Source organism: Petaurus breviceps, unplaced genomic scaffold, assembly GCF_028583685.1.
Source record: "Petaurus breviceps papuanus isolate PSGF00001 unplaced genomic scaffold, PetGlider_PUasm1.0 186, whole genome shotgun sequence".
Lineage (NCBI taxonomy): Eukaryota > Metazoa > Chordata > Mammalia > Diprotodontia > Petauridae > Petaurus > Petaurus breviceps.
In genome coordinates this window covers 1853605-1877581 of record NW_027185798.1, presented here as the reverse complement: position 1 = coordinate 1877581, position 23977 = coordinate 1853605, and the positions used below count along the sequence as shown (strand labels likewise).

The window sequence follows — 23977 nt, the reverse complement described above, 5'->3', positions numbered from 1 at the left end:
TCTGGCGACACAGGGATGAAAGTGAGGTACCCCAGCCAGTTTCCCGTGGCCTTGGCTCCATTTAGAAGCCCTTGGTCTCTGGAGCTCCCACTTTCCCATCAGACTCCTTTGCTTCTTGTGCTGAGACATTGAATGGACAAAGTCAGGAGTCTGCTGCCTGTTCCAGCACTCCTTCCCTTCGAAGGGGACGCCTTCCTGCTCATCTCTGCCTCTCTAAATTCACACATCTTCTCAAGGCTTGGGGCGACCTGAAATGACGACCTTCTTGCCCAAATACAGACGTCTCCTTCGCCCCCATCACCACACTGCCCTTGTCTGTATCGATTTCCCAGTCTTCTCCCTCCGCACCGCAGGAGCTTCTCAAGGGAAGGGAGGGTCATTGTTCATCTTGGATATCAGGGCCAAGCTCATAGCAGAGGTGCCTAATAAATGCTTGACATAAAGGGATCCAAATCAGCAGTGAGACCTGGAGGGTCCCAAAGGGGCCTCAGGCTGCATCAAGAGAAGCAAAGCCCAGAACAAAGGGGCCGTCCTCCACCTGGGCCGGAAGACGCCCGTGTCAGGAAGGTCACCGAGGGGCTACAAGTTACCCACAAAGAGGATGCCCAAAGGAACTGGGGGTGCTCGCTGTGGAACAGAGAAGACCCTCAGGAGGCCGGGCAGGGGGAGCAGCAGCCCCGGAGGAACGAGGTATGCCAAGCTCAGGAGCACGGAGAGGAAGGGAGGCCTGGCCACAAACGGGACTCTAGACCAGAAGCAAAACGTGGTGAAGCGCTCCCTGCTAACACGCGTGTATTTACTTATGCATAAATTACATACAAGTACAATTGCACTGATAATTCTGTATGTAACAAAATATGCACAGAAAAAGGAGTCCCTGAAGATGAGAAAAAGGCGCAGTCCTATTTGACCCCAGAGGCAGCGGCCATGGGACTCCAGGCCAGATTCTGCTTCAGGAAAGTCAGTCTGGGGCCGGGGAGGAGGCTACAGCAAGCGTCCAGGCGAGTGGACACGAGGCCTGAGCGAGGCTTGTGGTCGTAGGATCTGAGAGAGGCGGAAGAACACAGAAGAGCCTGTGAATGAAGAAATGACAAGATTTGGAAGATTTTGGCATCCCCTCAATTGGATACGCGGGGTGAAGGAGCGTGAGGGATCGGGGAGGACGTGAGGACTGCCCCATAGGGTGACGAGCAGGGCCCATAACAGAAAACGGTTGGCATTTTGGGGGTGGGGAGAAGAGAAAACACCTAGCTTTGGGAGGCGGCCCCCATAAGCACAACAAACAATTTCTGTTTATTGTGTGTGACTCACTCTGTCCCAATTCAAATGAAAATGGGGGTAGTGAGAGAGACCTCACTCACTGGCTACTGCCTCAGTGCACATGGTCTGCCCTCCAAGGGGGACCTGCCATAGCGGGGAGGTGCCCTGGGGACTGGAGAAGGAAGGACATGGCTGAATCGGGGGAGTTTGAGGGGATGAGGGATGAGCCCCCCAAAGGCACAGCAGGATGTGACCCGTCTTGTCAGGGTCAAGCCACAGCCCCCATGCTGGAGAAGCTCTCATCTATATAATTGGGAGCCAAGCATGCTTTTGTCTGTCCAATTAATGCCTCTGCAAATAAATCTGGTCTTTTGGCAAAGAGTCAACAATGAGCATAGAATTTGGGAAGCCTCTAAACATAGAATCAACAAGTCTGGGGATCACAGGAGAGAGGGCATTTCTGAGGGGAACTTGGAGAAGCAGGGAGCCATGTTTGTGGGCCATTTCTGTATGTGTCAGGACATGCCACTTGGGTGTGCACGACTGAAAGGAAACATCAGGAAAGGTGCCTCCTGCTGGGACAACATAGAAATGATATACGGTAGCAGGATGCCCAAGGCTACCAGCCCAGGGGGCGCTCGAGGCTGCCAGCCCAGGGGGCGCTTGAGGCTGCCAATCCAGCAGGCACTTGCTTCTGGCCTAAGATGTCAGAGAGAATCCTGAGCAGGGAGGAGACTGCTGAGGAGTCTCCAGAGCACATCTGTCAACTATGGAAAGTGCCCTCCCCCTAGCACAGAAAGGGCCTTTGGAAAAGGAGTCTTGCAAAAGACAGGCAACTAGGTAGCTCAGCAGATAGAGTGCAGGGCCCGGAATCAGGAAGAACTGAGTTCAAATCCAGCCTCATTTAGTAGCTTGGTGACCCCGGGCAAGTCACTTAACCCTGTTTGCCTCAGTTTCCTCATCTGTAAAATGAGCTAGAGAGGAAAATGGCAAGTGCCTTCAGTATCTCTGCCAAGAAAACCCCAAGTGGGGTCACAGAGTCAGACACGACTGAAAAGGACCGAACGACAAGCTCCCAAAAGAACCAAGAAGTGCTGTTCCTGCTGCTTTTTCCCTCTGGCCTCGGATGTGGCTGGACGTCAGTGGATGCGCTGGCCTCCGCAGGGCCTGGGTGAGCCAGGCGCCGGCCTCCGCAGGGCCTGGGTGAGCCAGGTGCCGGCCTCCATGGGGCCCAGGTGAGCACACTGGACTGCATCTACACTACAGAGCCCCAGAGAGCACACTGGACTGCATCACCTTGGTCGGCTTCCACCGGGCCCTGCTGCTGCTCTGACAGTCTTCATCCCTCTGTCTCTAGCCCACTGCCCATCGTGGCTGGCCTGGACCAAGCCTCCCATCCCACTCTGTACCCGCGGAGGGTGGGGGCAAGCCTACATCCCCCCAGCCTCTGCCTCTTCATCTCCCCTGGTTCCTTTATTTCAGCTGCAGAGACCCAGGTACCTCTGTCCTTCTCACCCACGTTAACCGCCCCCCCCCCCCCCAGTCCTGCCTCTTCCGGACCTTCAAACGCTGTGGTCTGTGGTCTCTCCCATCTCCCACATGTGCTCAAATCTTCCATGGCTGGGAAGCCCAACCTCACCGCCTACCCCGTGACTCTGCTTTCACTGAAAGGAGGGGGATGCCCGCGCAGACGGCACCTCCATCTCCTCGTACCTTAGCCCCCACCCCACCAGAGGCAAACCCGGCCTCTCGATGCCTTCCAAGGCCCATGAGACTCTGTGTCTCGGGGTGTGAGCATGCGGGGGGGGGGTGGTGGGGATGAGCCCTTCTTCCTGGGGTCTCTTCTCCTTTGGCTTCTCAAACACCAGGCTATTCTTGCTCTCACCATCTCACAGCTTCCTCTTAAGCAGAATTAGCTATGAGTGCATGTCTATGTACTTGTTTTAATAGTTTTTTTTTTTAAGAAAAGAGCCTAATTCAGTGGGGAACGACAATAAACACCTTCTCCTACTTAGTGGAATGCCTGGAGAGGTCAGCTGTTGATGCCGCAAGACCAGGACTAGGCCCCAAGGCGGGAGGAAGGCCTTTACCCAGCCTGGTGAGGACCAGGGGTGAGAAGGGAAACCTCAGACACTGGCGCACATGGCACATTCACCAAGAGCGCAGAGCGCTCGCCAGTGGCCCAGTCTGCTGCTGGACACTGGCCTTGATAAGGCGGGCTCTGGAAGCCCCTCCTCCTTCCCAGGACTCACCTGCAGGATGCGCTGTAAGATGGACGGCAGAGCGATGAAGGCTGCCATACTGTTCAGCACCTGCATGGTCAGAGACTTCAGAGCTGTAACGGTGAGAGAAGCATGATCAGCACGCGGAAATGGTGGCTTTCCCACTTCACCCGTCACTCTTCTCGGCTCCTCTCTAGGGCTGGACACAGACTTAGCCCATGAGAAGAGACAACATTGTCCGGCTACGTGCAGCGACAATTCACGGCACTATTAGAGCTCAAGGCAAATGACCGCCAGGGTGCAGGGGGAAAGACGGAAGAAGAGGGGGAGCTGAGCCACTGTTCAATGCTAACTTCAGATTTCAGAAGGGAGTCCCAGGAGCCTTACACTCTGCATGGCGAGGTGGAGTGGAGGAGCTGGACAGCTTCTGAGGGGCCATCATTGCCTCCAGCAGAGGAAACCAGAGAGCCTATGAGAAAAATCAGACCAAAGGACATTAAAGCCTCGTGCTGATTAGAGGAGGGTCAGCACTAGAGCCCCTCCTCAGTGCTCCTCCACTAGGAAAACCCCAAAGAAGACCCAGCCCCATGCCACGGAGTCGTTTTCCTATGATTTTTGCTTTACACAAACCCAGAGAGTAAATGCATGGATATCTCACGTTCATAAGAACCACAGATGATAGAATCTGCTGCTTAAAAGGGGCCTCAGAAACCACCTCGCTGACCCCTTCAGCTTGGGGAAAAACGAGGGACCTTGAGGCTCATGAAGGTTAAATGGCCTGAAAGCAGGCCGCAGGCTGAAGACCAACAGGTGCTTCTGATGGTGGGAGTTCTTGCTTCTGAAACAAACTCGAACAAACAAAAGCCCTCAATGTGGTGGGGCCACGATCCTGGAAGCTTTCTCTCGGCCAGACTGTGGTGCAAGCGAAGCTGCAGCCAAGAGCACAGGTTAGTGCCAAGTGCAAGGCTGGGCCAGGGCTCGCTCAGGATGGCAGACACGCCCGTGCCAACGTCTGGAACCCTCCCTTCTGCCACCTCACACTCCTCCTCCTCCTAACAGAGGGAGGTCCCCTGCCTGCACAGACAGAGCCCGGGCGCCCTGTGAGGGGAAGGCAGCTGCCCAGATGGCCCAACATAGACATTGTTGCTCGCTGCTCTGGGTGGCGTGGACAGTTCCCAGCCGATGGGAAGGGAGCCTCCCAAGTCTTGCCTCCTTCCCACTGGCGCTACAATGGGCGTGATGGCGAGAGATGACAGATGGAGCAGTCGGACAAAATGTAGTAAAGGGCAGAAAATGTGGGGGGGGGGAGACACGGCAGAAAGAGAAAGTGATGGGACTTTCCCACGAGTTTGGCATTAGGTATCGTCATCAGAGGAGTTTTAAACATCTGCTTTAATTTTTAAAAAGGGCGTAATCAAGCTCATGTTAATGAACCATAGATCAGGCTGGACCTCCTCTCTTACTAAGTAAAAGAAAATCAGTTTGGATTTACTTGCTCTTCTACAGAGACATGTCAAACCCACATTGGTGGCCTTCCTGATTATGTCTCTGAAAGGGAACAAGGACTGAATGATATGCCTTTAGTGACACATTAAAAGGCAAGGACATTGAAGAAGGGAAGGGACAAAAGCGAGAGAGAATAAGTGGGGTCGCACGGACGGAGGGCAGGCTTCCCTTGGCAGAGCTCGGCGACTGGTGAAGCCACTGCTTCCTGCCATCCCCAGGCTGGGCGGGGGCTCCTTCCAGCTCTCCAATGGTGTAATGGAAATGCAAATTTGGAAGATCTTCCCTGCCCCTAGGCTAAAATGCACCTGAAGTCTGGGGAGGGAGGCTTGTTTTTCAGTAGATACTTCTTGATTGGCCAGTGAGTCAATAAGGTTGTTACATTCTCTGAGCCAGGAGAAGGCTATATAAGCCCTGATGTGTAGCTTTGTTTTGGGACTCACTTTGAGAAGTGTTCTGTGATTTGATCTGAATTCTGGGAAGCCGTTGTTGAGAGTCCCCCGGCTTTGAAAAACCCAGATGTGGAAACCCAGATGTTGACTGGGTATGGATGTAATGGTTGGACAGTTTGGAAAGCTGTTTACTTGATCTGTTAATGTCTTGATAATTCTGTCTGTATATTTTGAAGTTTGGAGTGCTGACCTTTTTCCCCTGAACAAGGTAAACGATATATGTCTGACTGATTAAAGTAAACTTGTTAACCCATTTTGAGTTGCTTTCCTTTAACAAAGCAGATCCAAGAACCTGTATGGGCAGCAAACCCTGAGGACACGCTTGGGGTGCTTGCTGCTACAAACGGTCACTCGTGACTCAGGACTCGCCCTGGGCAGGAACATTCAGGTATTTTTTAAGACTTTTAGTCCCTAAATTGTGTTGAACTGAAGAAAAAGGATGAGAACCTGAGGTTTTATTTGTGGCCTTGTCACTAAGTTCATTTCCTGCTGAGATCATTTACAGAGATCAGGGTGCTGCTGCTAAGCTTTCTGGATCTTTAGAGACAGATGGCTCAGTGGGCAGCTAGTGACACAGCAGAGTGCCTGGTCTATAGTCAACAGGACTCAACTCCCTGAGTTCAGATCTGGCTGTGTGACCCTGGGCAAGTCACTTCACCCTGTTTGCCTCAGTTTCCTCACCTGTAAAATGAGCTGGAGAAGGAAATGGCCAAACCACTCCAGCCTCTCTGCCAAGAAAACCCCAGATGAGGGCATAGAGCGTCTTAACAGGCCATGTTTTCTGAGCTGCTGTGACAAAAGAAGGGCTTATCCTAGTGCTTAATTGAACATTTCAATATGACATCTGAGAAATAAGTAAGAAAACTGGTTTCAGTCCCCTGGCACCCATTCCACAAACCACGCGGGTCTTAGGTCCTGTCACAAGGCCCCAGTTACCATGGAAAAATCACTGTTGGCAAAAATCTAGCTGAGAAAGTGTGCCCCCATCCCAGGGAGAATTCTGAGTGATTTACAAGAAGGTTTGCCATGCACCCTTTGTCTTTCTTTCATTTCTAGGCAGGGGGTAGAGGGCTGGAGCATAGCTGGAAAAGATCTGAGTTCAAATCCATCTTTAGACACTAGCTATGTGACTCTTGGCAAGTCACGTAACCTCTGAATGTCCCCATTTCCTCATCTGTACAATGGGGATGATAACAGCCTCTCCCTGTTGTGAGATAACAATTGTGAAGCACTCTGCCAACCTTACAGCTCCCGGTGAACTTGGCGCCCATCATCCTGTCACCACTGGCGGCAAGCTGGAAGCCAGAACAGCCTCATTGGTGGGCAGCAAACAGCGGTCCAGCAGCCCCATGCAGCCCCCTCCTATTTTTGTGTGGCCCCCAAGGCCCTTTCAGCTGCTGTTTTCTTATGGGGCAGTGGCCAGACTTGGTGCTCCGCCATCCTGCCGCCCCCGGTCTAGCCTGTCGCTGACAGAGTATCAGGCAGGAGAGAGGAGCGAAGGGCAGGGGCAGGGGCTGGGGCCGTGCAGGAGCCCACCCCTAAGCTCCATGCTCTTCACCTGTCACGTTGCATTTCTGCAGCCATGCCCTCCTGATCCAAGGGTCCCATAAACCCCCTGGTGCTGCTTCTGGGGCCTCATCTCCATTTCCACCTGCAGCAGGAGCATGGGAGGGTGGCTGACATTTCTGCATCCTCCCTATGTGGGAGACTGAGAAATTCAGCCCAGGGCAAGTGGGCTAGCCTTCCCGACTCAGCACAGAGGACAACTCAAGGGTCTGAAGCCTTCTGCATGAACAACAGGCCGAGCACTCCTGGTAATAATGTCAGGAATCTGTTCCTCCTGGGAGCATTCAACAGTGATTAAAATCCAATTTAATTAGACTCAGGTGGCTGAGAGGGCAATGGAAAAAGAATTAATTCCTCTTTCCAAACCTGAAAAGCCTATGACGGCCCTGGAGACTGGTGAGGAGCCCTCTTACCTCTCGCTGCTGCTGGTTCAAACTCTGCGAATTCCTTTGGCAGAGGGCGATGGTCTCTACCAAGATCTCTTCCACGTCCTTGAATGAGGAGGCCTCTCTCGAGTCTGGATTGAAGGGAAAAAAAAGATAAGAACACCTCACAGGAAGGTCACAGTCCTCCCTTCCACAAGCTGGAGGAAATGAAATTTGTATTCTACGCCTAATTTCAGGTCTTTGCAATATGCCATCTCTGAACTGGGGCCTTAGAGAGAGCAATGGTGAAATGACTGGAAGGTCCATGGAACAATTAAATAACAGACCAGACTTAATGATATTCCATGCAGAGCCTACCACGTCACTTTGGAGAACTGAGGTCAGGCTTGGTCTCTGGCTTAGAGACAGCAGACCCTCATTGATCCACTGGGGGTAGATGAGCCAACTGACAGATAAGCAAGTCAAACTGTCCCAGGCCTAGCTTCCCTGTGCCCCCTGCCAAGCTTCTGGGGCCCTACTCTACTGTTAGGTGATCTGTGATCAGGGAATGCAGTTCTCTTAGCCTATGGAAAACATCCTGAGAAAGGCATAACCCATCTCAGTGCATGGTCCCAAAGCCATCACCCGCACCCCAAGCCCACTGATGGATTCTTGGAGGGTGGGCACCAACCCCAGTGTGCTAATGGCCCCAATGACAGGCCAGCAGAGCACAGCATAGCTAAGCAGTCTCACACTGCAGATGATTCTGCTTCCTCCAGATGCCTGTCCCTACTCCCACCACAACGAGCACAGAAGGAGATGGCAAACAATATAGTTATGGGCCAACTGGCTTCTCACTGGACATGGCTGGAGAGAACTCTGGACTGTCGGGGCCACTGGGGGAAATGGCTCTTGCAGCCTTTCCCACAAATCTACCAGGTCTGCTCTTTGGGAACCTTGTGTTTAAACCTTAATTACTCTGCAAAAGATGCCCATAAAACCCACAGATGTGATCCTGGGGGTCAATCAGGGATACTGCCTTCAGTGAGGATTTCCTGTGTTCCAGGAAGCAATGTGGCTCCGGTTTTCAGGAAGCTGATTATCGGATATGCCAAAGGTCAGAGAAGGATGAAGGTGTAATCAGCCAGGGCACCAGGGAGGAAGTGGGAGGGTGGATGGGCTCATGGGCTGAGGTAATCTAAGACCAACCTGGCAATCCGAGAATCAAAAACTTACTTTCACTTTCCTTTGTAAACTCCTGCAGCCTGCTTTGTAGTCTCTAGGGAATAAAGGAAACAGTTCATATTGCTTGTCTCCCAAACACTTTATTTCTTTTTAAAAAATTAAAAGAAAATTTTTATTTTGGCTTCAAAATCCTCTCTCTTCCCTCGTCCCATCCTCACCCACTGAGAAGCCAAGCAATGTGAAACCCATTATACATAGGAAGTCACACAACACATTTCCACTTTACCCATGTTGCAAAAAATAAAAGCAAGAAAAGCAGAAAGTGAAAAAAGAATGCTTTGATCTGCTCTCAGTTCATCAGTTCTCCTTTGTGAGGTGGACAGCACCTTTCATCAGCAGTCCTTTGGAACTGTCTTGGTCAGAGCAGCCAAGCCCTGCACACATGGCCATTATCACAATATGGCGGTCACTGCAGACAACAATCTCCTGATTTTGCTCACTTTACTTTGCATCAGTCCATATAGGCCTTTCCACCCTCCTTGTAGGAAGGAGGGAGAGAATTAAAAAAAAAAAAGAAAGCTAAAACTAAATAAATAATAAATTTATTTTAAAAAAATTGATGGGAATCCACAAGGGCCATCCACTGAGCAAGGCCAGAGTAAGAGAAGAGAAGTGGAAGCTGGTGCCTCCACGCCGAGAGGCATGAGATAACAAGGGCGGCCCACTGACCTCCCAGGGCATACAGCCAGGATGGAGCAGAGAACCTGCCGAAACCTGTCACATCTGATGGCTGCTAATTCATGTTAGCAAAGAAGATATTGCCTGAAAGAAAGCAGGGCTACAGATGACACCAGTGACCTTGGGGGCACAGTGATATTTTCATCACTGTTGACAGAAGGCAAGGGCTTAAGAAAAGAAAGGTCCCCTGGAGAAGTGAATGGCTGTGGAAGAAGGTGGTGCTGAAGATGGGATTTCTGGAACACAGTGTAAGATACAGGGATGAGGGGCTTCTAACCAGAGCTGGGGTGTACGAGGAGCGGGGAGCACAGACGGGGTAGCCGTTTCACAAATCTCCTCAGAGGTAGCCCAGACTTGGCGGGATGATGCCAATGGCTGACCTGCTGCTCTAGAAGGGCGTCTTCTTCAAAGGAAGAGGCGAGAGAAAAGTCCAGAGCAGCACCAGGCATCATGGAGGGGCGCTTGGGAAGCCAAGAGGGGAAGCAGAGGGGAGCCTGCTCAGATATGGTCATTGTACTGTGTGGCCACGCCCAGATCTCTTGGCCAGAACAAAGAAAGAGGCTCACAAGCCTGGCATGGGCACATGATACAGCAGTGAGGAAGGAGGCTCATTATCCAGACATCTGCTTGAATTCTCTTTCAGCCAAAAGCAGATCAACTCACACACTCCTGACTCGCCTTAATGATCCTTTCATCCTTCAAAAGGTGGAAGCAGCAGAGAGGGGGACCTCCTCTTCTGGATCCGAATTTCCCTGGCGTAGAAGGGCTGGTTGCTAGGGTAGAAAGGACAGGAACCTTTGGGGATGGTGACCATTCCATCACAGGATTTATGGCAGACAGCTGTCTGACATAAAGCCAGGGACCGTCTGATCTGTAACAATATCTCCAGCGCCCAGGACTTCAGTGTGAAAGCAGGTCATAGCCTGGCTATGATTTATTTTCCAGATAAGCTGTAAGGCTCACCTGAGATCATCAGAGATGATCACTGACTGGCTAGGGTCACACAGGGTCAGAAGCGGGATTTGTACCCAGAGCCTTCTGAGGGAAGAACTAGCCCTCTAGCCACCATCCAATGCTGCCTCTCTTGATCTGATATGCACCTAGATTCTGGGAGGCTGTATTTCTGAAGGTTCAAGCAGGATATTCTAAACTAAAATTTTATGGAGCGAAGTAAGCCAAGGAGAGAAGCAAATTCCAAGAATAGAATTCTAAGGCACAGAGACAAACCACCTGTGAGGAAGAGGAAAAGGAGCTGTAGTCATCCCAAGAGACTGAAAGAGAGTTAAAGGAAACATCAGCAAACTCTGCTGTGTGTCCGCAGCTGCTGCCTCTGTGCACATGCAGCGTGGCCTTTACATTGTGGCACATGACCGTGCTATATGCTATATGGTATACATACATACACTACGGTGCCTTTCAGAAAAACCTGCAAAGACTTACATGAACTGATGCAAAGTGACGGGAGCAGAACCAGGAGAACGCTGTGCACGGTGACAGCCACATTGTATGAGGACCACTGTGAATGACAGCTCTTCTCAGCAGTGCAATGATCCAAGACAATTCCAAAGGACTCATGATGGGAAATGCTGCCCACCTCCAGAGAGCTGATGAATACCGAATGTACAAGGGCCAGTAATCACATTTGCTGGTAGTTTCATGAATCTACTAGGGGATATCTTAGACTAGGAGATATCCAGATATCTGGAAGGTGTTATGTTTTTTTTTTAAACCTTTTTAAAAACAAACAAAAAATATTTCACCACGAAAAAGAAGGTTCCAGAAGGGAGAGGATGACTGGTCATGGAGGAGGGAAAATGGTGGATGAGAAAGAGAAGGAAGAACTGCTCAAGTCTGGTCTATGAAGGACACAGCAACATGTTGGACAGGGAGTGATCCCTAATCTAGGGAAGGGGACGGTAAGAGCCCACACACTAAGGCACTGGTCAGCCTGAATGACATTCCAGTCCTGACTGGACCAGCTGGTGTTTGTGCTGGGCCCCTGCTGGTGACCTTTGTACCATCACAGAGAGCTGGGAGACATTCTGCAAGACTCCTGCTTTCCCAGAAAAGGAAGAGAATGTGGGCCGCCAAATGCAGGCCATCAGCAAGAGCTGGCCTGGTCACTGGCAAGCCTCTGGAACATCAATTAAAGGAATGGCCAGTGGATATCTTGAAAACGAAGCAGTGATGACAAAGCACCAGCTGCTGTAAGATGGGTATGCTGCCTTTTTGGAAGATTATTTGCTTTCCAAATGTGCCACAAGAAGGGTTCTGAGCCTGGTAAAGCAGGGAATGCTGTAGCTAAGAGCTGACCTAGACTGTAGCAAAGCATTCTCATGCTGTTCTGGGGAAAAGATGCACAGATGTGGGCTTAATGAGAGTGCTGTGAAGCGAGTTCAGAACTGGGGGATGGCTGCCCCCCAGGAGCAGGCCTCAGGGGAAGAAAGGCCCCAGGAACATGTGGGAGCTGGGTGTGTCTTTGCTTGCTGGTGCTTTTATCAGAGATCTAGAGAAAGTCAGGGATGGGGAGCTTTTCCACATCACAGCTGGGAGGGAGAGGTAACGTGCTGGGGGACAAGGTCAAGAGGCCAGAAGACCTTGACAGGAAAGCACCTTGGGGGAAATCTGCTCATGTGAAACTCCACAGGAATCAATGTAAAGGACGATACATTTCCTGGGTGCCCAAGATGGAGAAGGCCTGAAGGCCTGGTTGGAGAGAAGACCACCTCCCCACCCCCCCACCCCCCAGATCCAGGGGCTGCAGTGAGCATGGTATGAGTGGCTGAGGAGATCAAGGAAATCAGTGGGACCCAGGACCCACTAGATGGAGGGCTGGAAGTTCTCTTTGACCCTCATGACCTTCCAAAAGAGGAAATCGTGAAGCATGGATAAAGCAGGTTCACCCGTCTCCAAGGTCTGTGACACAAGCCCTTGAGCAACACAGAAAGCTGCTGAACTAAGAGCAGAAGGTCAGTGTCTGACCCCTGACCTCTGCCCCCCCAGACCTTCCTCTGTCCCTGTGGCCCCAAGATCCTAATGGCAGGAATGTGCTCAGGCCATGGCAGAGCTGGGGAATGGACAGGACCCACACCTGTGTGAGGCCAGCAGCCCTCCACAGGCCTCCAACTGGGCTCGTTCTGTCCTCCAGAAGTCACATGAGGCAGAGACACTTTGAGATCTACTCCCCAGGGAATCTGCATTTATTTTAATTTTTTTTAAAGCAATCGGGGTTAAGTAACTTGCTGAAGGTTACACAGCCAGTTATTTCTGGGTGTGGTGCTAAGTATCTTGAGCCCGGATTTGATCCCCAGGTCATCCCGATACTGGGGCCAGTGCTTACTCACTGAGCCACCTGGCCACCCCTAAGCCACTGGGGTTAAGTGACTTGCTCAAGGTTACACGGCCAGGTGTTTCTGGGTGGGTGCTAAGTGTTTGAGCCCGGGATTTGATCCCCAGGTCATCCCAACACTGGAGCCAGTGCTCTTACTTGCTGTGCTACCTGGCCGCCCTGGAATCTGCATTAATTAAGCACCTACTGTGTACCAGGCACTCTACTAAGTGCTTTATGAATACTATCTCACAACAACCCTGGGAGATTTTACAGGGGAAGATGTAAGTGACTTGTCCAGAGTCACACAGCAAGTAAGTGTCTGAGGCAGGATTTGAACTCAGATCTTCCAGGTTCCAGGCCCCGTGTTCTATCTACTGCACCAACAAGCTGCCAAAGAAGAGGGAGTCAGAAAGTGAGTAATGGAGGAAAATCAGGTAGAAAGAATGAAACTGCATAAAAACCTCAGGAGGAAGCAGAGCCAAAGACCTTGAGCACAAGCCGCTGAGCCAGCAGGGCATGTGCTGAGAGTGGGTGGGGCCCGGCTGGAGAGCCGGGAAAGAGCTCAGGCGACTGCGGATAATGTGGCATGGACCTGGCAAGGGCCCCGCGGACTCCCAAGGAGGCCCAGACCCACAGCAGGGCTCCTGGAGCACTCATGAGAGCAGAGTGCCAGTGAGGAGCAGGGGAGGAGAGCATGACTCCAGGGTGGAGGAAAACAGACCGGGAAACATGCGAACCCGCGGCAGTGAAGGGGTCGCCTGCGAGAAGAGAAGGAAACCAACAGCCCTGCAAGAAGCCCCCGAGCCTGGGGACCAGATGGGTGGCAGCGGAGGGCGCCGGGCACCCACAAGACTGGGACAAGTGCAAAGAGCCTCCACCCTCGAACAAAGGAGGTGGGAAACCTGCCTGAACTTCTGAACACAGAAGAGGGAAGCGGCCGTCCCAGGAGCGCATAGACCGCCCCCAACGCAGCAGGATGCGCCTGGTCAGATGTGATGATTCTGCGGGTGACCAGGAGAAAGACTTCAAATACAAAGGATCAAAAATCTGAATGACGCAAGACTACTCTGCACCCACCACAACCTGTCAGAGGGAATGGAATACTGTAACCCAAAGAGCGAAGGGACTCCAGACGCAGTCCAAGGTGATCTTCCCGCAAATCTCAATCTAATCATGAATGAAAAAAGAGATATTCCATAAGCAAAGAGGCATCCAAAACCTTCCTAGAAAGAAAACCATTCCTCAAGAGAGTGGCTTGTGCAAGGATCTATGACAATTCCAAAAGACTTGCGATGGAAAATGCCGTCCACATCTGGAAAAAGAACTTGGGAGTCTGAAGGCAGATGGAAGCTGACTATTTAATGCTCTCCTTTTCTTTCATTGTTTTGTTTCTTCTTTTTCGAGGTTCCTCCCATTGGTTCCAATTCTTCTATACATCGTTACTAGTGTGAAAATATGTTTACTATGAATGTATGAATAGAGCCTATATCAGACCGCATGCCATCATGGGGAGGGGAAGAAAACTTGAAACTCAAATTCTTATGGAGGTGAATGTTGGAAACTAAAACTAAATCAACTATAAGACAAAAAGATTTTTAAAAAACGGCAACAAGTCCTCAAAAAAAAATATAAGAAGGGTAAGCAAATACAGACTCAAGGATAAGGAAAACAACAGAGAGGCCACTAAGAAGTTACACCAAGGAGACAAGGGTGAAAATTTAAGTCCAACAGAAGTGATGGTGGAAGTAGAGGCCTGAAACATCACCAGTGAAATCTCACAACACCTGCCCGTGGGTGAATCACCGGGTTTGGTTTGTTTTTTTTGATGGGAATAACTTACAGAATAGGAGGGTACAGCAAAGGCGGGGAGAGGAGGATGAAAACAGAGGAGAACATGTGATGTGCCGTGATCGCTTCAAAGGCTCAGGAGGAAAGGAAAAAAACCCCTGTGGTTTTTGAGGGAGAAGAGAGCCTTTGGGAGAATGAATGCAGAGGCAAAGGGGGAGACTGAGAAGGGAGGAAAGAAAGGCCCAGAGCAGGCAGCTGATGGACGCTTGCTGGTCAGCGGTTACAGGGGAGGGAGCACGTCTTCCTCATCTCTGCATCCCTGTTAGTGCCAGCACAGGTCCACAACAGCTATGCATTAGATTCATGCTGGTCTCGCTTAAGGGCAAATTCCTCACTTTCCCTCTTAATTTCCCGAGTGATTTGGCTCCATACAGTACTGAGGTTAAGGGACCTCCCCAACGAGACCATGGAAGTTAATTTCTGCCTGCGTGTGTGTGTGCATGTTGTTCCTGAGAAAAGATAAACTCATGCAGAAAGAAACAGTCATAAAGCGAGGAACCTCAGTGGTTGGGTAAACTCTGCCACACCCTCTGGCTGGAGTCGTCCGGCTTCCCCAGGTGGGCCTGCTGGCCCTGCTCATTTGTGCTCCTGTATAGAGCCTTTAACCACCATCATGGCCTTGGCTTACACTGAAAAGCAGGCCTGGGGACGTGGGTATGGGCAGAAGAGGATAAGCCTACTCAGAGGCCTTTGGAATGAGGCCTTTTGGTCGTCCTACACACCATTTTGGTGTCTGAAGTATGGCACTACACAGTCCACAGGAAGATCCAAAGTGCAGTATTCTTGCTGTGATGATCATCTGCCTCTGACATGCCCAAGGACCAGCCTGGCAGCCACAGTGAGACAGGCTCACCGTCAGAACGGCCACAGGGTGATGAAGGTTTCAGCCACAATCACGACCAGGACCAGAGGATGGCCAATCCCTGTCGGTGTGCGGGAAGGGGAGAAAGGTTGACAGGACCCCGAAGTCCTGAAATACTGCAGAAGCATGGGCCTGGGGAAACTGCCTACGCGTCTCTCTGCTTAGCCTGACAATCCCAAGACTGGGAGAAATCTTGGAATCCACCTTCCTCCTAACCCAAGGTGGCCCATACCTTGTCCCTGGTGAGATGAGAGCCAATTCCATCATAAGACTGCCAGAGGCAGAGAATCTTTCAATCAGCTTGTGAAACTCATTTAAAAATATAATATGATTCACTCTCTCAGGATGTCAGCTTACCTCAAGCATTATCAAGAAAGCACCATGAACATCTCCTTTCTTCTCTAAGAGGTAGGCACATACCTCAAGCAGCTGGTACTTCTGGGTAATCTAAAAAGGGAAGATTCCGGTTTTCTCAGTTTTTTATGCCGAGAATGTCCTCTTAGCACCAAAGAAAATGATGACAAAATTATCAGATTGGAAAAGGAGAGCTTTACTCCCTCACCAGTCTATTCCTACAGCCTGGGACCTCTTTTTCATTTGCTGTGATGAGATTATCTCTACTTAAAAGAACTGAAATTAGCGGGGAATTATGGACTGTCCAGTCCCACACAAGTCTTCCCCCCAGAAGGGCTTTTAGCTCTAGGTCAGGGACCTGGGCACAGGTGTCCCCAGGGACAATGGCATGTCCTCAGGGTTTCAGTCCAGGATAAAACCAAGTGCTAGATTGGGATCCAGCCCAAAGACTAGGCCAGGGCCTTACCTGAATGGTCTCTTCCAGCCGGTAGGTCTCAAGAACTTGCAGAGTGTCAATCACTTGGTGAGGGTTATATTGACACAACAACTCAATGAACTGCTCCGTAATACAAGGGGTCGCCTGCAGGGACTCTTGGTTCATGGAAATTCCTTCCCTGAAAAGAGAAAAGCCACAGGATCATTGCATTAAGGCAGCATTGACTGTGGCCCGAGGGGTGGTCAAAGAAAACAACCCAAAGCCCAGGGTCAGCACCTGGACAGGCAGCCTGAGAACACCCAGGAGCTCAAAGCCCGGCAGAGTATCCCTGACTAAGCAGTGCGGGTTGGGCCAATAGCCCTTCTGATTGCAGAAACCAGCAGGATTTCCTGGCTGCCTCAGTTATATCACACTTTACCCTTTTCAAAGCGATTCCCTCCCAACTGCCCCAAGAGACAGAGTTTTTAAAACTCAGGATCTGTGATTTAGGAAGGTAGATGGAACAGTACATGGAGTGCTAGGTCTAGCTAGAGTCAGGAAGACTTGAACTCAAATCCATCCACAGACACTCACAAGCTGTGACCTTGAGAAAGTCATTTGACCGTTGTCTGCCTTGGTTTCCTCATCTGTAAAATGAGGATAATAGTAGCACACCCTGCCCAGAGCTGTCAGGATCACATGAGAGATCATAGTGAGAGCGCCATGTGAATGCCACCAATGATCATCATGACCATTAACGGTACTAATCAGCGTAAGAAAAGGCCTGATGTGCAGCATTCCTCTGCCCCTTCCACAGTCTTAGCAAGCTGCCTGGGGCAGTCAGAGGTGATCTCTACACTGCTTGTGTGTGTTCGAGACCACACTCACTGCCCCCAACTCCAGCCCTCTGCTCACCATTTTGTGAGTAGCAGATGCGGAACACTGTTTTCCCTGATCTACGGAGGGGGAAACCAAGATGCAGGGAAGGTTAGTGACTTGCTGAAGGCCCATGGTCAGCAAGGCAGGGAACCAGGCCTCAAGCTGAGGTCTCTTGGCCCCCAGGCCACCGCACCAAGCTGCCACACGTCCCAGGGTCTGATTCTTGGCTGATAAATCACATCCTGCTCTCCCTGATGGCACTAAGTGCTTTGTGACTGTGGCTTCTCACAAGGCAAACCCGAGTCCTAGAATGGGCCAAGCAGAAGCCCTCCCAGGCTCCTACACTTTATTCCCCGCCATGGACGTCACACCTTGTGACACTGGCCTCCCACCATCTCCTGACTCCTCGCCTTTGCACTGGGATGCTCTCCCTTCTCACCTCCACCTCCTGGCTTCCTTCTAGATTCAGGTTACAACACATGGCAAGTAAATAAGGTTTGTTGACTGGCTGATTATTGTTTTTTTTTGAGGAAAGAAATTCCCCAAGTTTCTTTTGATGAGAAGAGTCTATGTTCTGCTAAGTGAGAAACATCTCTCTGGCTTTTGGTTAACCAGGTCAGGATTATCACGCACGTGTGTGTGTGTGTGTGTGTGTGTGTGTGTGTGTGTGTGCTTCACAGAGATCTGCCCTCCCTGTCATGAATAGCTCAGAGCCCAGCACTGTGCCCAGCGGGTAAAGCCTTCATGGGGAGACACACAGGGCAGGATAGGTTTTTTGGGGGAGGAAGGCTGGCTCCACTCAAAAGGAAGGGAAGGGGCTCGGCATTAAGGACACCTCTCCACTCCAGGAGGAGGAAGGCACCCGGTACAAGGGGCTCACAGCACCCGTGGCTTTCTTTGCATAAAGGTGACGCAGAGACAGCCTGGAGAGAGGCTGTGTCTGGTTCCACCGCCCTTGGTGCCCTTATTAACATCAAGCCACTCTTCATGTGTCTGACAAACGCAAGACTGGGCAGGAAATGAAAATGAGGCCCAAATGCCTGCTGATGAAGCAAGGCTCTTAATTCCTTATTCTTGATGAAGCCATTTATGAGAACAGAGGCTGTGAACAGATGCCACCAAAGCACACGAGTGGATTTCTAAGCCTTCACTTGGGGGGAGATGCTGAGGCTGCTGGCCAACAGTCCGTGACAAACTCATCTCAAGTACTGCAGCAAACAAGCTGCGACCTTGCTGGATTTCCATCTCGGCTGCTCTCCCCGGTCTTGGACGTGGGGACATTTAACCATATTTGCTCCCCAAAGCTCTCCATCTGCCTCCCCCCACCCACCTGCAGGGCCATTTGTCCATTCTGTTTTTGGCCTGTTGTTATGCTGGAGCAGAGAAACTGCCTTGTGCCCCATCCACTCTGCAGACCAACAGCTCATCTATGACAGTCTTGGGGTCCTGGGAGGGGAGGGGCTTGCTGAGGGTCACAGAACCGCAGGCCAAAGAGGCAAGCCCTGGGCCCAGGCCACCCCTCTATTCATTGCACCATGGTGCCTCTACCATACACATAGCAGCCAACCTCACTCTGTGTTTCACACCTATCTCATCCATTCCTCTGGGAATCTCCATGTGAATCACAGCCCTGGCTGTGAGGAAAGCACCGTTTACACAGGACAGGAGCTTCGCTGAGCACTCCCTCCCCCATAACTGCCCTCTTTGCTCCTGACGGCAGGAACTATACCCAGACAAAGCCCTCTGCGTGTGGTTTTCTCGGGAGAGGAGGCACCTCCAGGCCAGTCTTGAAGAAAGGCAGCAAAAGATCTCACAATTCACATCTTGATTTGGGAATATTTCATAGGAGGACTAAAACAAAAGTGCGCGGATCGTTTGGCCCTTATTCCTGATTCTCAACAAGCCACATTACGTAGGGACCTTGGCAGTCGCCTAATCCAGTCCCCTCGTAGGGAGCAGTTATAGGGAAACTGAGATTAAGTGACTGACGAGAGTCACACAAGTATTTACCCCCAGAGCCAGCGTGCATCAATCAACAAGCATTCATTAAGGACGTTTATTCCTGCACCGGGCACAGCACTGGACATGGGAGCCATGTTCAAATCTATCACTCCTCCCATGGCTTCTTGTTCCCTCTAGCTCATCAGTCAAGGTGTCTGCACCTCCCTCTGGAACTCAGTGTCAGTGGCTCCGAGCCCTTCTTGGCTGGCCTCCTTCAGCTCAGGCCCACAGGTTCCAATCTCGGACAGTGACTGGCCCTTCTTTATGTTTACCATTTAGACTGACATCTCCAATACATTATTCATGGCACTAACAGAAAGGCACAGCATTATTGATGCTTAGGAAAAACCAGATGCTTTAACTAGAAAAACCAAACTGCTACAGGCTATAGTTATTCAGCACTTCATGAACACAATAAGCTGATTTTCTAGCTTTTTACTTAAAATCATGTTAACATTACCACAAGGCTTGTAATCTTGTGCTAATTTTTAAAAAAGCAAGCCAGTAGAGGGTCAAGTCTCTCAAATTTGGCTTAAAACCATATTACTCGTTTGCAGCAAGTTTAGGGGCCTACCAAACCTGTATGAGATCATATGTGTGACCAGCCAAAGCTGTCTACACTAGCTCGCTCCCTTTCTCCCACTCCTCTACTCTGTGCAAACCGGTTTTAGCCTCATGGCCCCACCGATGCTCTCTGCACAGCCCCCAAGGACCCCCTGTGATCCCCAGACAGGATGGTCCTTTCTCAGACCTCACTCTTCTTGAGCTGGCTATGGCGCGTGCCACTGGGGACCTCTCGCCCTCCTTGGGTTTTCAGGACACTTTTCCTCCCGGTTCTCCTGCCTGTCTACCCACTCCTTAGCCTTACTGGCTCATCGCCTGCATTGTGCCCTGTAAATGTGGATGGCCCTTGAGATTCTGTCCCAGGCCTTCCCTTTTCCCTCCCTCAGTAACCTCATCAGCTCCCACAGGTGACTCCCATATCAATAGATTCTGCCCCCATCTCTGCTGGACCGAGCTGGATGTCCTGGGGATACCCCAAAATCACCATGTTCCAAAAACAATCCCTCCCTTCCCCTCCCCAACTCAGTCACCCCCTTCTCAACATCCCTATGTCCGCTGAAGGCACCCTCAGCCTCAGACATTGGTCACTATCACCAGAGCTCCCTCTCGCCCATTTGTGGAGCTAAACAGGTGCCAGACTCAGCTATTTCTGCCTCCCAGCCTCCCAGCCTCCCGGCCTCCCCTCCTCCCCTCTCAGCCAGGTAAGCACAATGGCCTCCTACAGGGGCTCTGGGCCCACTCCAGGGTCTCCTACAGGCTGCTGTCCACGCGACTTTCCTCTAGCCCAGATGTGACCATGTACCTCTCCTCTCTTGCCCCCACCTTCCCACCAACTCTTACTGTTCAGTCATTTCTCAGTGCCTGGGACACGTGTGCAAAGTGCTGAATAATGACGTTCTGACTGGAATGCTAGGGAGGAGCTGCCCATCTCACTTCAGGCTCAGCTCAGGCTGCAGCTTCATGAGATCTCTCCTGAGGCCCCCTTGCTCCACCCTGTCCCAAATCGCCCACGTACATATTTCATATTTATCTCTGTACAGGTTCTATTTTTTTTTTTTTTAGCAGAACGTCCCTTGTCCTCGACTATGGGGGCCGTTTTGTCTTTGTCCTGAGGGCCTGGCACACACTAGTTGCTTAATAAAGGCTTGTGGAATTGTACTGCTTTTAGATGTTGGCCTGTGTTAAGGCAAAAAACCAGTCCCGGTGGCTTCTGGGGGCCCATCCTCGCTTTGCTTGCAGTGTGGACAGCTGCCGGGATTTCCTCGCATGCCCACAACTGTCCTTCCAAACCCTCCACAAGCCACAGGAGCCCGGCCATGCTTGCTACCCTTCACGTGATGGTGAGGCTCCCACTGTGGAAGCTGGAGGTAACAGGCCACCTGGCCCCCGGCTCCAAGAGATGGGGCAAGCCTTCACTTCTCTCGTCTCAGTGTAGCTGAACACCTCAGCAAAGTGATTTATGCCCTGATGCTTGTGAAATGTAAATTCTACGGCTTCAATTACTCCCTCAGCAGAGGTGGGCAGAATGGACCTCAGAAGTGAAGAGTGAATGATACCAGGAATGGAAAGAGCCATTTGTCTTTATAGCTGAACTCAGTAAGTGCACGCTTCCTGTGCTAGCCTCCAACTGCAGAATAAGGAAAATGCCCGGAGGATCTTGGGGCTCCATCAAATGAGTCAGTGCCTTTGGGTGCCCAGCAGAGCTGGCAGAGGAGGGATGGGGTGCACATTCTTACACTGTCCTTGCGTGGCTGGAGAGGGCCTCATGGGGCCTGTAATGAGCGAGAAGGCCAGAGTCCTTCTGTAAGGACACACCGGCTGCTCCTTCGGAATGATGAGCCCAAGCTGTCAGATGGGGGACCTTCTCTGTCAGGCCCATCTGTCTGCTTAGCTTGAGAACTTTTGCCCCTGGATGACAAGCCAGGCCCAGGACTGAATACGAGATCCCTGAGATGCCAAGCTGCGCCCATCCTTGAAACATCAACATTTCCCCAGGAACGTGCTGTGGCCACAGATCACAGAACAGCAGGACCTTTGGGACCCAAGGCACATCATAACCCACCAGCGACAGTGTGGCAGAGTCCACGTAATTCTCCACCCTTCCCCCATTTTACAGATGAGGAAACAGGTCCAAAGCAGGGAAACTGCCAAAGCCAGGATTTGGGCCCAAGGTCTCAGCCTCTGGAACTTGCACCAGGCAAGGTCACATGTGTCTGGAGGAGGAAAACCAGTCACATGTCAAGAATGAGATGACAATGAACAGCCAGATGGTGGGTCAGTATGCAAAAACGAATGCAAGAACAAGAAGTCCCCAGCCCCTTGGGAAGACCCTCTGAGAAGAATTTACAGAAAATCATGGCCAAGATTTGTATGATCTGAGTGGGCAGAGAACGCGGCTGGGCTCTCCTGGCACCAAGGAGACTCAGCTGTGTTCATTCACTACTATATAGTGCAAGGCAGCACAAAGCACCTACAGTGTAAACACGAGCTAGCTTTGGGGATGGACAGGAACTAACGATGGGGTGCATGGTGGAGGGCGGGAGGGTTAGAGCAAGAAAGCCCTCACCCACAGGTGGCCCAGCCTGGGAGGAAGCCAGAGGCAGCGTTGGGGAAGGTCTGAGGGACAGCCCACATGGAAGCATGAGGGTGGGAGATGGAGTGTCCTGGATGGGGAACAGGAGGGGTCCAGACCTGGCTGGGATGGACAGTCCAGGCAGCAAGCAGCAGCAGGAGAGGCAGTTTTGGACAAAGCAGGAATCTGCTTTGTTTGATGAGGAATTTGTTAAAAGGGTTTTCTTTTTTATTATTATTCAGCTGGGGGAAGGAGACAGTGAAGGTAAGGAAAATAAGGTCTCACAAATTGAAAAAATTATATTTAAAAAAGCAATCCGAAAAGGTGCTTGTTTGATGGACTGTCCTCATGGCTTTCAGGATACTGCAGGAAAAATACAAACCCACTGAAACTCACCAAACTATCCATTTTTTTTTTTTTAGTAGAACTAAAATGGTATAAGGGAGCATTAGAAAACTATTTATCGAAAACTCTCTGGGGCTCGAGTGTTATTCAGATAACTATCACCGGGCAGACTCAAATCCAATGCCACACAGGGCAATACAAGATCGAAATAACGTTTATCAGCATCTGGCATGATGGGGAACAATGATGAGTAAACACAAAGTAAAGGGAAAACAGAAATAAGAAAAAGGTGACTTTCCTTTAAAGAAGTGATTGTGCCTCCATTTGGGGCTGGGACATGCACATGGTCGGTGTCTAACCACGAGATCCTCGAGATCCTCGTCCAAGATGCTGGAACAAGTGTGAGGAGGTGGAACCTGCAGCAGCCCCGCAGCAGCAGGAAGCAGACGAGGAAGGCCGGCCCAAAGTGCTGTGTCACGTGCCCATGGTCGGGACGGGCAGTCTCCACAGTGCAGACTGCTGCTGCTCACACCCCTCTTGGAGGGCACCAAGCAGAAACTGTGCTAAGAACTTGACAAGATGCTACAGAGCAAAGCAGTGTCGACCTTGTAGTGAATTCAGTGAAAAAGCAGCACATGGGATGAGGGAGATAAGAGGGAAGTGCTAGAGCCGGCCCCCAATAGGTGGCAGCAGACAGAGGAGGGAGAAGATCAGAGCACTGTTGATAATGTGACGACAGCTCACGTTTACATGAGCTTTGATGTGTTCAGAGCACTTTCCATGCATGCACAAGGTACACACGTGTGTGCAGCATGACATGCAGTAAGAGCAGCTCTGAGGATCACGTGAGGTCACATGTACAGCATTTCACAAACCCTCAGACACCACAGAAGTGCTGGCCATAGAGCAAGACCAGGGGGCAACTGGTGGCGGTGGTTCCAGATGATGCTCTGCTGTCTGCCAAGAACCAGAAGGCCTTGAGGAAGCCCTGCAGCCCAAAGGGAGACGCCCTAGGAGGAATCGGCAGAGAAGAACCCCAGAAGAAGGCCCAGAGGGGCTGAGACCGGCAATGGTGGAGGGAAGCAGAAAGGAGTATGGCACACTCAGGGCGTGATGAGAAGGCGGGTTTCTCTGGAGCAAAGAGCAAAGAGAGGCAGCTGACACGAGGCTGAAAAGGTAAGTCAGGCAGAGGAGCTGAAGGCCAGCTACCATCTCAAGCAGGGAGCAGCTCCCACAATGGGGTTTGGTTGGTCTGACAATGAATGCAGGGGGGACCTTAGACAAGAGAAGGCTTACCAAGCCTGTCCCTTACAGTGAGCTGGGAGCAAGGATCACAGAAGGCAGCGTGGGAAGGAGCCCACTTCACACCCAGCACTTCTCACTCCTGGGCTCCTGCTGCAGAGAGGTCTCCATTTCTGGCCTGACCCAGACCCTCCCACTGCAGCTCATCCTGGTCCATCTTCGGCCTGTGCCATGGCAAAGATTCCCTTTCCAGTCCGTCCTCCATGCAGCTGC

At 51.2% G+C, this 23977-nt stretch overlaps 1 protein-coding gene across 5 annotated transcripts in view; it reads right to left on the bottom strand.

The window, feature by feature from the left end:
- The window catches only part of VPS8 (VPS8 subunit of CORVET complex), a 173246-nt gene that overhangs the window by 34293 nt on the left and 114976 nt on the right, over positions 1 to 23977 (bottom strand). For 4 of the 5 annotated variants that reach the window (XM_069089353.1, XM_069089352.1, XM_069089355.1 and 1 more), the window contains exons 36-41: positions 16153 to 16300; positions 15690 to 15779; positions 8605 to 8647; positions 7417 to 7520; positions 3870 to 3951; positions 3513 to 3595 (exon numbers count right to left, since the gene is read on the bottom strand). In XM_069089353.1, the coding sequence (XP_068945454.1) occupies positions 3513 to 3595; positions 3870 to 3951; positions 7417 to 7520; positions 8605 to 8647; positions 15690 to 15779; positions 16153 to 16300 (550 nt within the window). Of the gene's footprint in view, positions 1 to 830; positions 1074 to 3512; positions 3596 to 3869; positions 3952 to 7416; positions 7521 to 8604; positions 8648 to 15689; positions 15780 to 16152; positions 16301 to 23977 lie in introns of those variants that run through there. The other variant, XM_069089356.1, reaches the window with a different exon arrangement.